Source organism: Propithecus coquereli, unplaced genomic scaffold (genome assembly GCF_000956105.1).
Source record: "Propithecus coquereli isolate 6110/MARCELLA unplaced genomic scaffold, Pcoq_1.0 Scaffold16, whole genome shotgun sequence".
Classification (NCBI taxonomy): domain Eukaryota; kingdom Metazoa; phylum Chordata; class Mammalia; order Primates; family Indriidae; genus Propithecus; species Propithecus coquereli.
Genome location: NW_012140524.1, coordinates 12,359,586 through 12,371,380, shown reverse-complemented (window position 1 = coordinate 12,371,380; position 11,795 = coordinate 12,359,586). Strand labels below are relative to the sequence as shown.

Below are 11,795 nucleotides of genomic sequence, written 5' to 3'. Positions count from 1 at the left end.
AGAAAAAAACTTCATGCAACCAATTTAATTGAATAAATAAGTAAAAGTCATTCTCAGAAATAAAGTTTGTTAAATATTACCATAAAATAATGATCAAATTCTGAGAAATTATTAAATATTCTTTAAAATCTAGAAGTCTAGAGTGAACTCCCAGAATTAGCTAGGTAATTTTTTTCTATTTGCCTAGGACAATTACCTAATAAGATGGTTAATCATCATTGAACTGATGAAAAAAAAGCCAACTAAATATTTAAGGAGGGACTTTAACAGATAAAGGACGGACTTGTTGCAGTTGCTATAGGATTCTAAGTTCAGGTAAGAACTTTTGAGATCCTCTACTTTCAACAGTTCTTCTATATAAGAAATTTTCACAAATTTCAGGGAAAAATGTTTTGATGGTCATGATAAATATTACAAATATTATGCTGTTTTCTTCACACTTATGTTCTTAGTCCTTAAGACCTAATAAATATCCCTTCTGGAGATAGATGAGCCTTAGGTTAATATACTCTTAAAGATAAATAACAGAAAATCATACATTTATAAATTTAAAAATGAAGTTTGAATCCTGTTCCTATTACTTCCTAGACAAGTGGAACTTCAAGGATGAAACAATGGATCTCTAGTTACCACCTTAAAATATGCTGCAAGATGATTAGTTTCATCAACTACATAGAATTATTAGACTCGACTCCCTATTTCTTTGATTTCATCTTACTGGATAACAGGGGCAGAGGGAGGGAGTTATTTGACAAACATGAAGAATTAGAACGTGTCTCAAAGTGACTTAACCACCTCTACTCTCCTTGTTTCAACTCAAGCTTGACTCAGGGTAAGGGAAAATGAGGAGATTTTATCTCTAATTAAATGAGAAAAAAAAAAACAACTTTTCAGCACAGTTCTTGGCATGAACTAAGGGCTCAATAAATATTAGGTTCCTTCTCTTATTCAGGAAGGTGTCTGCCTTTATAAGACAATTATAAGACAATATTTTTCTTGTCAAAGTAAGATGGGGATGGGGGAAGTCTCCCCAGCAAATGTCTAAGAAATTAGTAAATGCTGTTTTCCCTTGCTCCTCCTCAGTTCCATAGGCATGTCTAGACACTGGGTCACTTGGCCTGCAGTGATTTTGCTATGAATAGAAAAGGCTTAACACAGATAATAGAGGCTGGTAAGATTCTGTTCCCCACTCCACACTAATCAAACTGGGAAGAACCTACCTGTTCTATTCAGGGAAGAGATACAGTGCTACATCCAAATGCTTGTGGTTTTGTCTTATAAATATATTGTGTCCCCAAATTCATACATATATGTGTGTGTGTGTGTGTGTGTGTGTGTGTGTGTGTGTATATCTCAATTATTTGCAACCCAGAAAAAAATATGTTAAATGCCTGCAAATAAGGCTTAATTAAAATACCATGATAAATTAGAAAGTATGGTATTAAATCAAGCCTAAGTTGATATTTCAACTTTCTGGTTACTTTATAGATAATTGTTATAATTTAAGGTGAGACATAAGGAATAAAGTACTCACATTTCTAATTTTTTGTTGGATAATTCATTCCAAGACATAGGAGAGAGATATGGAATAGTTATCAGAGAAAGTAGGGGAAATACAGAGAAAAGTAATGACTATACAGGTATATTCTCCAGTGGTACAGCCATGTGGGAGAAGTTATCTCAACTGGGGGATAACTGGGAAAATATCAAAGAGGTAAGATTTGGAGCAGCATTACAACCAAGAGATGAACAAGGACATTATAGGTTGAAAAGAAACATACAGGAGAGCAAAGAGCTTTCTTCTTGGGATAGTGGTTCCACATATCTGCAGGTGTTTATGGTTGTCTTGGGAAATAAGGCTAAAACAAGGATGGTGTTTAGGTTGTGAAGACCCTCGAACAGGAAGGATGAACCTATTTTGTATAAGATGAAGGATCTTTGAATGATTCTGAGGATGAATATGATCTACATAGGATAGAGAGAAGGCTAGGAGACAGGACAGCCAGAATTTAATCAACTGAAATAAACAAGGCTAGGAGTGGTGAGACAATAGCCTTCAAGCCTTTAAGAATATTTGTTTACTAGAAAGAAAAAAAAAAGTCTAAACCTAAAGGAAGACTATCCACTTTGCAAGTCATTCAGAGGTTTGCAATTATAGGATTAATTGATAGAACAACAAAAAAAGATGTCCTAACATTTAAATGAAGAAATAGAAGGAGGTATTTGTGGAAAAACTAGCATGAAATTTATCAAAGGTCTGCTTATACCTTGAGACCACCAAACTATTGATTTCCTCCTCACTCCATCCTACCCAGGAACTGAACATACTCAGATACAGGCATGTATAAAACACACACAAAAAAATGGAATAATTGAGGGTCATTTCAATGTACATAGGTATGGGTTTCTGCGTTCATGCATATGTTTATATACGCTCACTTATACACAAGTGATAATATGCTTGGATATTTATTATTCACATTTATACACTACAATTAAATGCACCATATATTCATGGTCTTTATATGTTTATAATATAGAGAATTAAATTGTTGTTGAAAAAATTAATGAATAAAATATACAGTTGATCCTCATTAGCCACAGATTCTGCATTAACAAATTTGCAGACTCACTCACATGTATTTGTGACACCAAAATCAATACTGTTGGGCTTTCATGGTCATTTACTTGAATGCCCAGAGTGGCACAAAATTTGGGTTGCCACGTTCCCAGCTGAGGTGATGCTCTGCCTTTGTGTTTCAGCTTACATACTGCAAACAAAAGTTCTTTAAATGGTCTATTTGGTGCCACATTTTTTGCATTTTTATGCTTTGTGCTGCAGAGTGTACTGTTTAAAATGGACCCTGAACATAGTGCTGAGGTGCTGTCCAGGGTTCCTACGTGCAAGAGTGCCCAATGGAAAAAATACATGTACTGTACAAGCTTCCCTCAGGAAGGAACTATGGTGCTATTGGCCACTAATTCAATGTTAATAACTCAACAGTATATATTAAATAAAGTGCCTTTAAACAGAAACATACATAAAACAAGGTTTTGTATTGACCAACTGGGGACAATGTTGTGACCAGAGTGAGGCAGGCACCTAACCCTCTATCTCCCCTAGGAAAAATGATTCAGTATTTGCCAATTCAGTGTCCCCAGAAACTTTACAAATCATAACTACTGCAAATAATGAGAATCAACTGTACATATGACATGTTAAACATATTGTATAATTAATGTTCCATTAAAAATAATATATCTATGCTTATGTGTGTCTGCATATGTGAGTATCTTAGACAAGTATTATGTATTATGCACATATGTATGAACTAGAATACATTTTTAAACCTCAGTGAAGAACTCACTATTCCATATAAAAGAATGAATCAAAGCAAAAAGTTGACTTATTTTACTAGTCTTTAAAATAAGGGCTTAGTAACTTTCAAAATTATAATTTCTCTTACACTTTGACCCCAAAACTCCACTTTTAGGAATTTATATTACAGGTATGATCACACATAAATAAAACAGCATATGACATATTAAGAAAATTTTCTAATATGAAATAATTAGATACAAACTAAATACTTATCAACATAGAACTAGTTAAATATATTACGGATGACAAAATACCCTGATGGTACAAGAAAAATGAGGAGGTCCTTTGTTCTGAAGTTAAGTATATACAGTTGGGGAAAAAGGCAAAGAACAGTGTTGATGGTATGCTGCCATCTGTGTTAAAAAAGGAAAATTTTACATATTTAATTAAAAATGTATATCATATTTCCAGATAAGGGAATCAAGGTTAGAGGAAGAATATTTGGTTTTTTATTTGCATTTTCAACTATATGCATGTATTTTCTCTTGAAAGATAAATGAACACAATTAAATAAAGTAAGACCACAATGGTGGCATGGCCAGAGTCTCTCTGAGAGGTACTTGAAGTATCCTTTGTTCTTTTTAACAAATCTAAAGTCTACCTGCTTTTCAAGCCTGGTTCCAAAGGTACCTCCTCTCTGAAACCATCTTAGGCCATTCTAATTACAATTCATGGCATTATTTTTCTACTTATTTTGAGTATCTACTATGTACAAAGCACTGTTTGGCACTTTGTAAAACTATAAGGATGAATTAAATGTATATTTGCTTTTATAAATCTTATAATATATTATAGATAGAAAATATCAAAATTTTAATTTCTGTAATTTAAAATTTTTATTCATATAAACTATTGTGTGATTCTATATTATCTCATTTACTTGTTTCCAATTCCTTTCCATAAATTTATTTCCCTAACTAAATTATGATCTCATTAGGCTAAGGCTTTATGTGTGTCTTTCTTCCTTTTGTGTCTGGCATTAACTTAGACCAGTGGTCATGACATAGTAGGCCCTGCATGAATAGTAGTGAATGATTAATTGATTGACGTTGACCTTGTTGCTTTTCTTATTTCTAAATTGTATATTGTTAAAGTAAAATAAAATATACTTTTTCTTCCTTGAATAGGTGATCATTTTGAAAGAATCATCTACAACAATTAAAACCATTTACATGTCTGTGGGTCAATCATGGACCAAAATCAAGATCTGAGTAAGACAACAAAGACAAAATCTTCAGAGGAAAAGAAAACTAGGCACTGTGATGGATTCAAGGTAGAATGAGTTCCATGTTTCTAAACTAAAATAAATAAGTAGGGAATTTTTACTTATAGAAATGCAATTGGTTATTAAAAAGAACATTATATTTCAAATTATAATTTTTAATTGAAGCATATATTAAAATACAAATGATCTATACTTTTATTTAAATCCATCATTTAATCTTAAAGGCATTTCTTTGGTGAACTTTCTTTTTTAATTTCAAAATATTAAGCAAGTACAAATGTTTTTGTTACATGGATACCTTTTATAATGCTTAAGTAGGGGCTTTTAGTGTGCCTATAACCCAATAATGTTCACTGTACCCAATAGGTAGGTGTTTACCCCTGCCCTCCTACCCCACTTCTCGATTTTCTATGACCTCTATATCTCTTTGTGCCCATGTGTGCCCATCAATTAGCTCCAGTTATTAGAGAGTATATGTGGTGTTTGCTTTTCCATTCCTGAGATACTTCACTTAGGATAATAGTCTCCAGTTCCATCAAGTTGCTGCAAAAATCACAATTTTGTTCCTTTTTATGGATCAGAAGTACTTCTTTGGTGAAATTTCTGATGCTTAAGAGTTTACTAATATGGAAAATTTAGAAATACTTTGAATATTTTGATATCTTCTCTTTGGTTATTTATGGACCAAGAGATACTTACAAATGTGACTAAAATAGAAGATGTTGTATAATGAATAATATATAAAAATATTCTTAGAATTAACGTATAAATCTAGAAGATTAATGTCTTGTGAACCACTTTGTGGTCTTGACCTATTTAAATATTCTTTTTTCAAAGAACAGCACTTTTTTATTCTGATAACTTAAGTAACACAGTATGATGGAAAAAAAATCTGTGATAACAGATGTGTCCCGATGACCTGCTTGTTAACTTGGGAAAGCCATTTAATTTTTCCATTTGCAAGTGATAAAAGTAATAATTCTGCCTCTTGATTTTGTCACAAAACTGTGGGACATTAAATGATATTGGCATTTTCATAAACTGGAAAAAAAATACTTCTAAGTACAGTGCTTACGCGAGGAAGCGAAGAGTCGGCAAAATTGAAAAATTTGCCTGAAGTCACCTGTGTTGTAAATTGAAAACCCTGGAACCCAAGTCAAAACCTTTAAACAACCCTGTAGGGAAGTCTTGAGGAAAGGGAAAAAACAATCACAGCCACTTTCTACCAATATTTTAAGTTTTTTTATTTAGTTGAAGTTCTAGTCTTATCTAACTGAATAAAGACCACGGAGATCAGATTCATTTGCAATGATGTTACATAAGGTTCCTTTTATCTCTGTCCAAGGAACATGAAGTATGTTTGTTTTCAGAGATTACTGGTAAAATGTGCTCTGATGAAATATTTGAATAATATTTAAGCAGAAGGGCAGTCACAAGGAAAAATTGTGGGTTAATGTGATTGGATTACATTCTATTGTCTAGGGATAATATAATGTGCTGAATTATTTCTACTTTTAATTACTGTTACAGTGATTTCACTCGTACACACATTGCAAAGTGATAACAAACCGAGGCGAATAAGATTTCCAGAGTGGTCCCTTACAGCACACTTTAAGAAAAGGCTGGTAGGGCGTTAACAGTATGTAAAAGACATTACCCGCAGCCCAATAAAGAAGACTGGAGAAACAATAATAATAACTAACATTTAATGAACACTTACTATATGCCAGATCTTGGTCTAGTGTTTTACTTCTGTTAATAGATTTATTCCTTATCCCAATTCTATCAACCCAAAACTATTACCTCCCTCTTGGTTTCCTCATGTAGCACTGTGATTAGGAGTACGTGTTTCTGTTTATGAAAACAAACTAGGTATAGACAGAGCAAATGATGTCCCCTAGGTCTCAAAGTTGGTAAGGGGCAGAGCCAAGGTCTGAATTCAGGCAGTCTGATTCCAAATCCTATGCCCTCAGCTCCACTCCATATTGCTACAGTAACTGTGGATTTCCATACCACTAGTACCCTTATATGTTATGGTAGGCAGGGATTTATAAGTGGGCTATTTAAAGATCCTCTTCATTCCATACTTCTAAAAATTCACCTTCAGACCAAATCATGCAGTATCAAGCAACCACGGGATCCATATACTTGTTTATGTGCACGCACACACACAAATACACAAGTTGTTACTGATGTGCATATACAGACTCAGCAGGTGGAAATGCGTAAAAGTGCAAATAGATGATGAACACATTTTAAATAAAAAACATAATTTGATTCATTTCTACTCTTTTTCCCTCAAATTGTGCACTGAATCAATAGGCTATGTAGAAACTACCAGTGTACACTTCATCTTTACACATGTCATTTCTGTTCATGTTTCTTATAATGAAAACTCTTTAACAACACAAAAGTAATGCGTTATCATCAAAAAACATAAATGATAGAGCAAACGTAAAAGATCCCTTTTTCTACCTTCATTGCACTCCCCTTCCAGAATAACCGCCCCCAAATGCAACCACCAACAGTATTCATAACCCACAGTTTTCATTCTGGCTCCCTGTGGCCCAGGCATAGTGAATGGCCTTTTTGCTATCCTCAAACATGCCAAGCACAGTTCTGACTTGACAAATTTTGCACTTGCTCTTTCCTCATCTGTCATGTTCTTCTTCCAGATATCTTGGGCCTTCATCTCATTCAGATCTTTGTTTAAGCATTACCTCATCCCTGACCACCCCGTATAGCATAGTATTCCTTATCCATAACTCTTTAAGCAGCTTGAGTTTTCGTAACATTTATCATAAGCTGATACCAACACCCCAAAAACACATGTGTATAGGTATGTGTGTGCACACACATGTGTACTTAATGGCTTAAAACAAAATAAATTTATTGTCTTAAAGTTCTGAAGTTCAGAAGTCTGAAATGGATCTCCGTGGACTAAACTCAGGGTGTCGGCAAGGCTGTGTTTCTTTCTGGAAATTCTGGGGACAGTACATTCCCTTGCCTTCTCCAACTTTTGGAGTCTGTCTGAATTCATTGCCTCATGGCTCCCTCTGTATTCACAGCTAGCAATGGTCTGTCAAGTCTTTTTCACGTTATATCACATGGACACTGACTCTTCTACCTTCTTCTTCCACATTTAAAGGAGACTTGTAATTACATTGGGTTCACCAGAACAGGCCAGGTCAATCTCTTTGAGGTCATCTGATTATCAACCTTAATTCCGTGTGCAACCGTAATACACTCTTGCTGTGTTACCTAACATATTGGCAAATTCTGGAGATTACGGCCTTCACGTCTTTAAGGGTCATAGTTGTACACCACCACTGTAGCGGTAGGCAGAATAATGTTTCTATATGTGTAATTTGTTTATCATCTATCTCTCCATATTGTAAAGGAATCTCCATGAAAACTTAGGGGTTTGAGTCAGTGCTCTCTGCCTCAAATATAATGAGCATTCGGTATATATCTGCTGAAAGCTAGGCACAGTGGCTGGCACCTGTGATCCCAGCAATTTGGGAGGCTGAGACAGTAGGATCACTTGAGCCCAGGAGTTGGAGGCTGCAGTGAGCTATGACCATGCCATTGCACTCCAGGCTCCAGCCTGGGTCACAGAGCAAGAACCCATCATACATATATATGTTCCTGAAAGTACGGATATATAAACATTTTCATGCTCAATATCCTGTTTCATGGTGGCTACCGTTGTTGCCACCCCCCACCTCTTCTTCCTCCTCCTCTTCTTTTGTAACTGTGTTAGTGTTACTTTGATTTATTTACTATGGATTTAACATATTTTGAAACCTAGTGCATAATATCCACCCTCATTATTCTTAAAGGAAAAGAAAAAGAAAAAACAAAAAACATCTTGTATGCTCTTTTTGTATTTACTTTTTTTCATTTTGGTCATAATGTGCAGAATATTGATTCCTGACAGACTTTCATGAATGGTCTACTGACTGCACCATCTTAATATATTAATTTATTCATTTATTTATATACTCATTCATTTACCTGTATATGTATTTATATGTTTTTTTTAATTTCAGCATATTACAGGAGTACAAATGTTTAGGATACATATATTGCTTTTGCCCTACCTGAGTCAAAGCTCCAAGCATGTTCATCTCCCAGATGGTGCACACCACACCCATTAGGTGTGTATATAACCATCCCCTCCTCCCCCCTGCCACCTGCCCCATACCCAATGAGTGTTACTACTATATGTGCACTTAAGTGTTGATCAGTTAATATCAATTTGATGGTGAGTACATGTGGTGCCTGTTTTTCCATTCTTGTGATACTTCACTTAATAGAATGGGCTCCAGCTCTATCCAGGACAATATGAGAGGTGCTAGATCACCATTGTTTTTTGTGGTTGAGTAGAACTCCATTGTATACATATACCACATTGTATTAATCCACTCATGTATTAATGGGCACTTGGGTTATTTCCACGTCTTTGCAAGTGTGAAATGTCCTGCTATAAACATTCGAGTGTAGATGTCTTTTTTATAGAATGTCTTTTTTTCCTTTGGGTAGATGCCCCGTAATGGGATTGCTAGATCAAATGGTAGTTCTACTTGTAACTCTTTAAGGTATCTCCATATTGCTTTCCACAGAGGTTGTACTAGTTTGCAGTCCCACCAGCATTGTATGAGTATTCCTATCTCTCTGCATCCATGCCAACATTTATTGTTTTGGTGCTTTTTGGTAAAGGCCATTCTCACTGGACATAAGTGATATCTCATTGTGGTTTTGATTTTCATTTCCCTGGATTAGAGATGTTGAGCATTTTTTCATGTCTTTGTTGGCCATTAGTCTATCTTCTTTTGAAAAGTTTCTGTTCATGTCCTTTGCCCACTTTTTGATAGGGTTATTGGTTTTTTCTTGCTGATTTTCCTGAGTTCTGTATAGATTCTAGTTATCAGCCCTTTATTGGATGTGTAGAATGTGAATATTTTCTCCCATTCTGTAGGTTGTCTGTTTGCTCTTGCGATAGTTTCCTTGGCTGTGCAGAAGCTTTTTAATTTGATCAGGTCCCATTTATTTATTTTTGTTGGTGCTGTGATTGCCTTTCGGATCTTCTTCAAATTCTTTGTCTAGGCCAACGACTATAAGAGTTTTTCCAACATTTTATACTAGAATTCTTATAGTTTCATGCCTCAGGTTTAATTAAGTCTGTTATTCACCATGAGTTGATTTTTGAGAGAGGTGAGAGGTGAGAGGTGCAGATCCTGTTTGAGTTTTCTGCATGTGGCTATCCAATTTTCCCAGCACCATTTATTGAATAAGGATTCTTTTCCCTGGTGTATGTTTTTGTCTGCTTTGTCAAAGATTAGATGGTAATATGAGGATGGTTTTACATCTGGGTTCTCATTTCTATTCCATTGGTCTGTCTCTGTTCTTGTACCAGTATCATGCTGTTTTAGTTACTGTAGCCTTGTAGTAGAGCTTGAAGTCTGGCAAATTGATGCCTCCCAATTTGTCCTTTTTGTTTAGGATTGCTTTTGCTATATGGAGTCTTCTCTGGTTCCATACGAAGTGTAGAATTATTTTTTCTAGATCTGTGAAAAATGATGTTGGTATTTTAATAGGGATTGCATTTAACCTGTAGATCACCTTGGGTACACCTGTTTATGTCCTCTGCTAGTCCTTCCTCAGTGTTTCATAGTTTCCCTGTAGAGATCTTTCACCTCATTAGTTAAATATATTTCTAGGTATTTTATTTTCTTTGTTGCTATTGTGAAGGGTATTGAGCCTTTCATTTAGTTCTCAGTTTGATTGTTGTTGGCGTATAGGAATGCTACTGATTTGTGTACATTGATTTTGTAACCTGAGGCTTTGCTGAATTTGTTTATCAATTCCAGTAGTCTCATGGCAGAATCTTTGGTGTTTTCTAGATATAAGATTATATTGTCAGCAAAGAGCGATGGTTTGACCTCTTCTTCCCCCGTTTGGATCCCCTTGATTTCCTTCTCTTGTTTGATTGCTCTGGCTAGGACTTCCAGCATGATGTTGAATAGAAGTGGTGATAGAAGCAACCTTGTCTAGTTCCAGTTCTAAGCAGGAATGCTTTCAATTTTTCCTCATCCAGTGTGATGTTGGCTGTGGGGTTTGTCACATATGGCTTTTATCATTTTAGGTAGGGCCCATCTATGCCTATTTTGTTAAGCATTCTTGTCATAAAAGGGTGCTGAATTTTGTTGAATGCTTTTTCTGCACAATTGAGAGGATTATATGGTCTTTGTTTTTGCTTCTATTTATGTGGTGAATTACATTTATAGATTTGCATGTGTTGAACCATCCCTGCATCTCTGGGATGAAACCCACTTGGTCATGATGGATTACTTTTTTGATAAGTACCTGAATTCAGTTTGCTAGAATTTTGTTGAAAATTTTTGCATCTATATTCATAAGAAATATCAGTGTGTAGTTTTCTATTTTTGTTGCATCCTTTCATGGTTTTGGTATCAGGGTGATGTTGGCTTCATAAAACATGTTGGGGAGGATTCCTTCCTTCTCAATGTTGTGGAATAATTTCTGCAGGATAGGCACCAGTTCTTCTTTGTAGGTCTGGTAAAATTAGTGTGTGAAACCATCTGCTCCAGGACTTTTCTTTTTGGGAAGGTTTTTTATTGCTGCTTCAATTTCGGTACTTGAGATTGGTCTGTTCGGGAATTCTATTTCTTCCTGATTGAGCCTAGGGAGGCTGTATGTTTCTAAGAATGTGTCCATTTTCTCCACATTTTCAAATTTTTGTGCACAGTATTCACAGATAATATTTTGTATTTCCATGGTGTCAGTTGTAATTTCTCCTTTTTCGTTCCTGATGGAGCTTATTACAGTCCTTTTTTTTCTGCTTCTCATTAATCTATGTATTTGTGATAACATAAAAAACACTCATGAAATCACTACTCAGCACAGAAACTGAAACTATAGAGAAATTTATATTTATGTATGTTGTTTTCTAGTTTCCTGGCTTCTGTGTCTTCTTATGTGAGGTGAAAACTAACTTAAATATTGTGTGGATGGTTACTTTACTATTTTTCAAGTTGGTAATATCTATATATGCATTTCTTTAAAATGCATATTGCTTAGTTTAATTCATTTAGCTACACAAAATGGTTCTTGGTTTTTTTTTTCAAATTGCTTTTTACTCAATATTATAATGTTAAGATTCAT

At 34.9% G+C, this 11,795-nt stretch overlaps 1 protein-coding gene across 2 annotated transcripts in view; it reads left to right on the top strand.

Annotated features, from left to right (window-relative positions):
• The first annotated feature begins 254 nt into the window (after positions 1–254).
• LOC105807606 (solute carrier organic anion transporter family member 1B3-like) overlaps positions 255–11,795 on the top strand; it is a 99,063-nt gene continuing 87,522 nt past the window's right edge. Inside the window, exons 1-2 of one of the 2 annotated variants that reach the window (XM_012641037.1) lie at positions 255–315; positions 4,510–4,655. In XM_012641037.1, coding sequence (XP_012496491.1) covers positions 4,572–4,655 — 84 coding nt within the window. In that variant the 5' untranslated portion in view covers positions 255–315; positions 4,510–4,571. Of the gene's footprint in view, positions 316–4,509; positions 4,656–11,795 lie in introns of those variants that run through there. The other variant, XM_012641039.1, reaches the window with a different exon arrangement.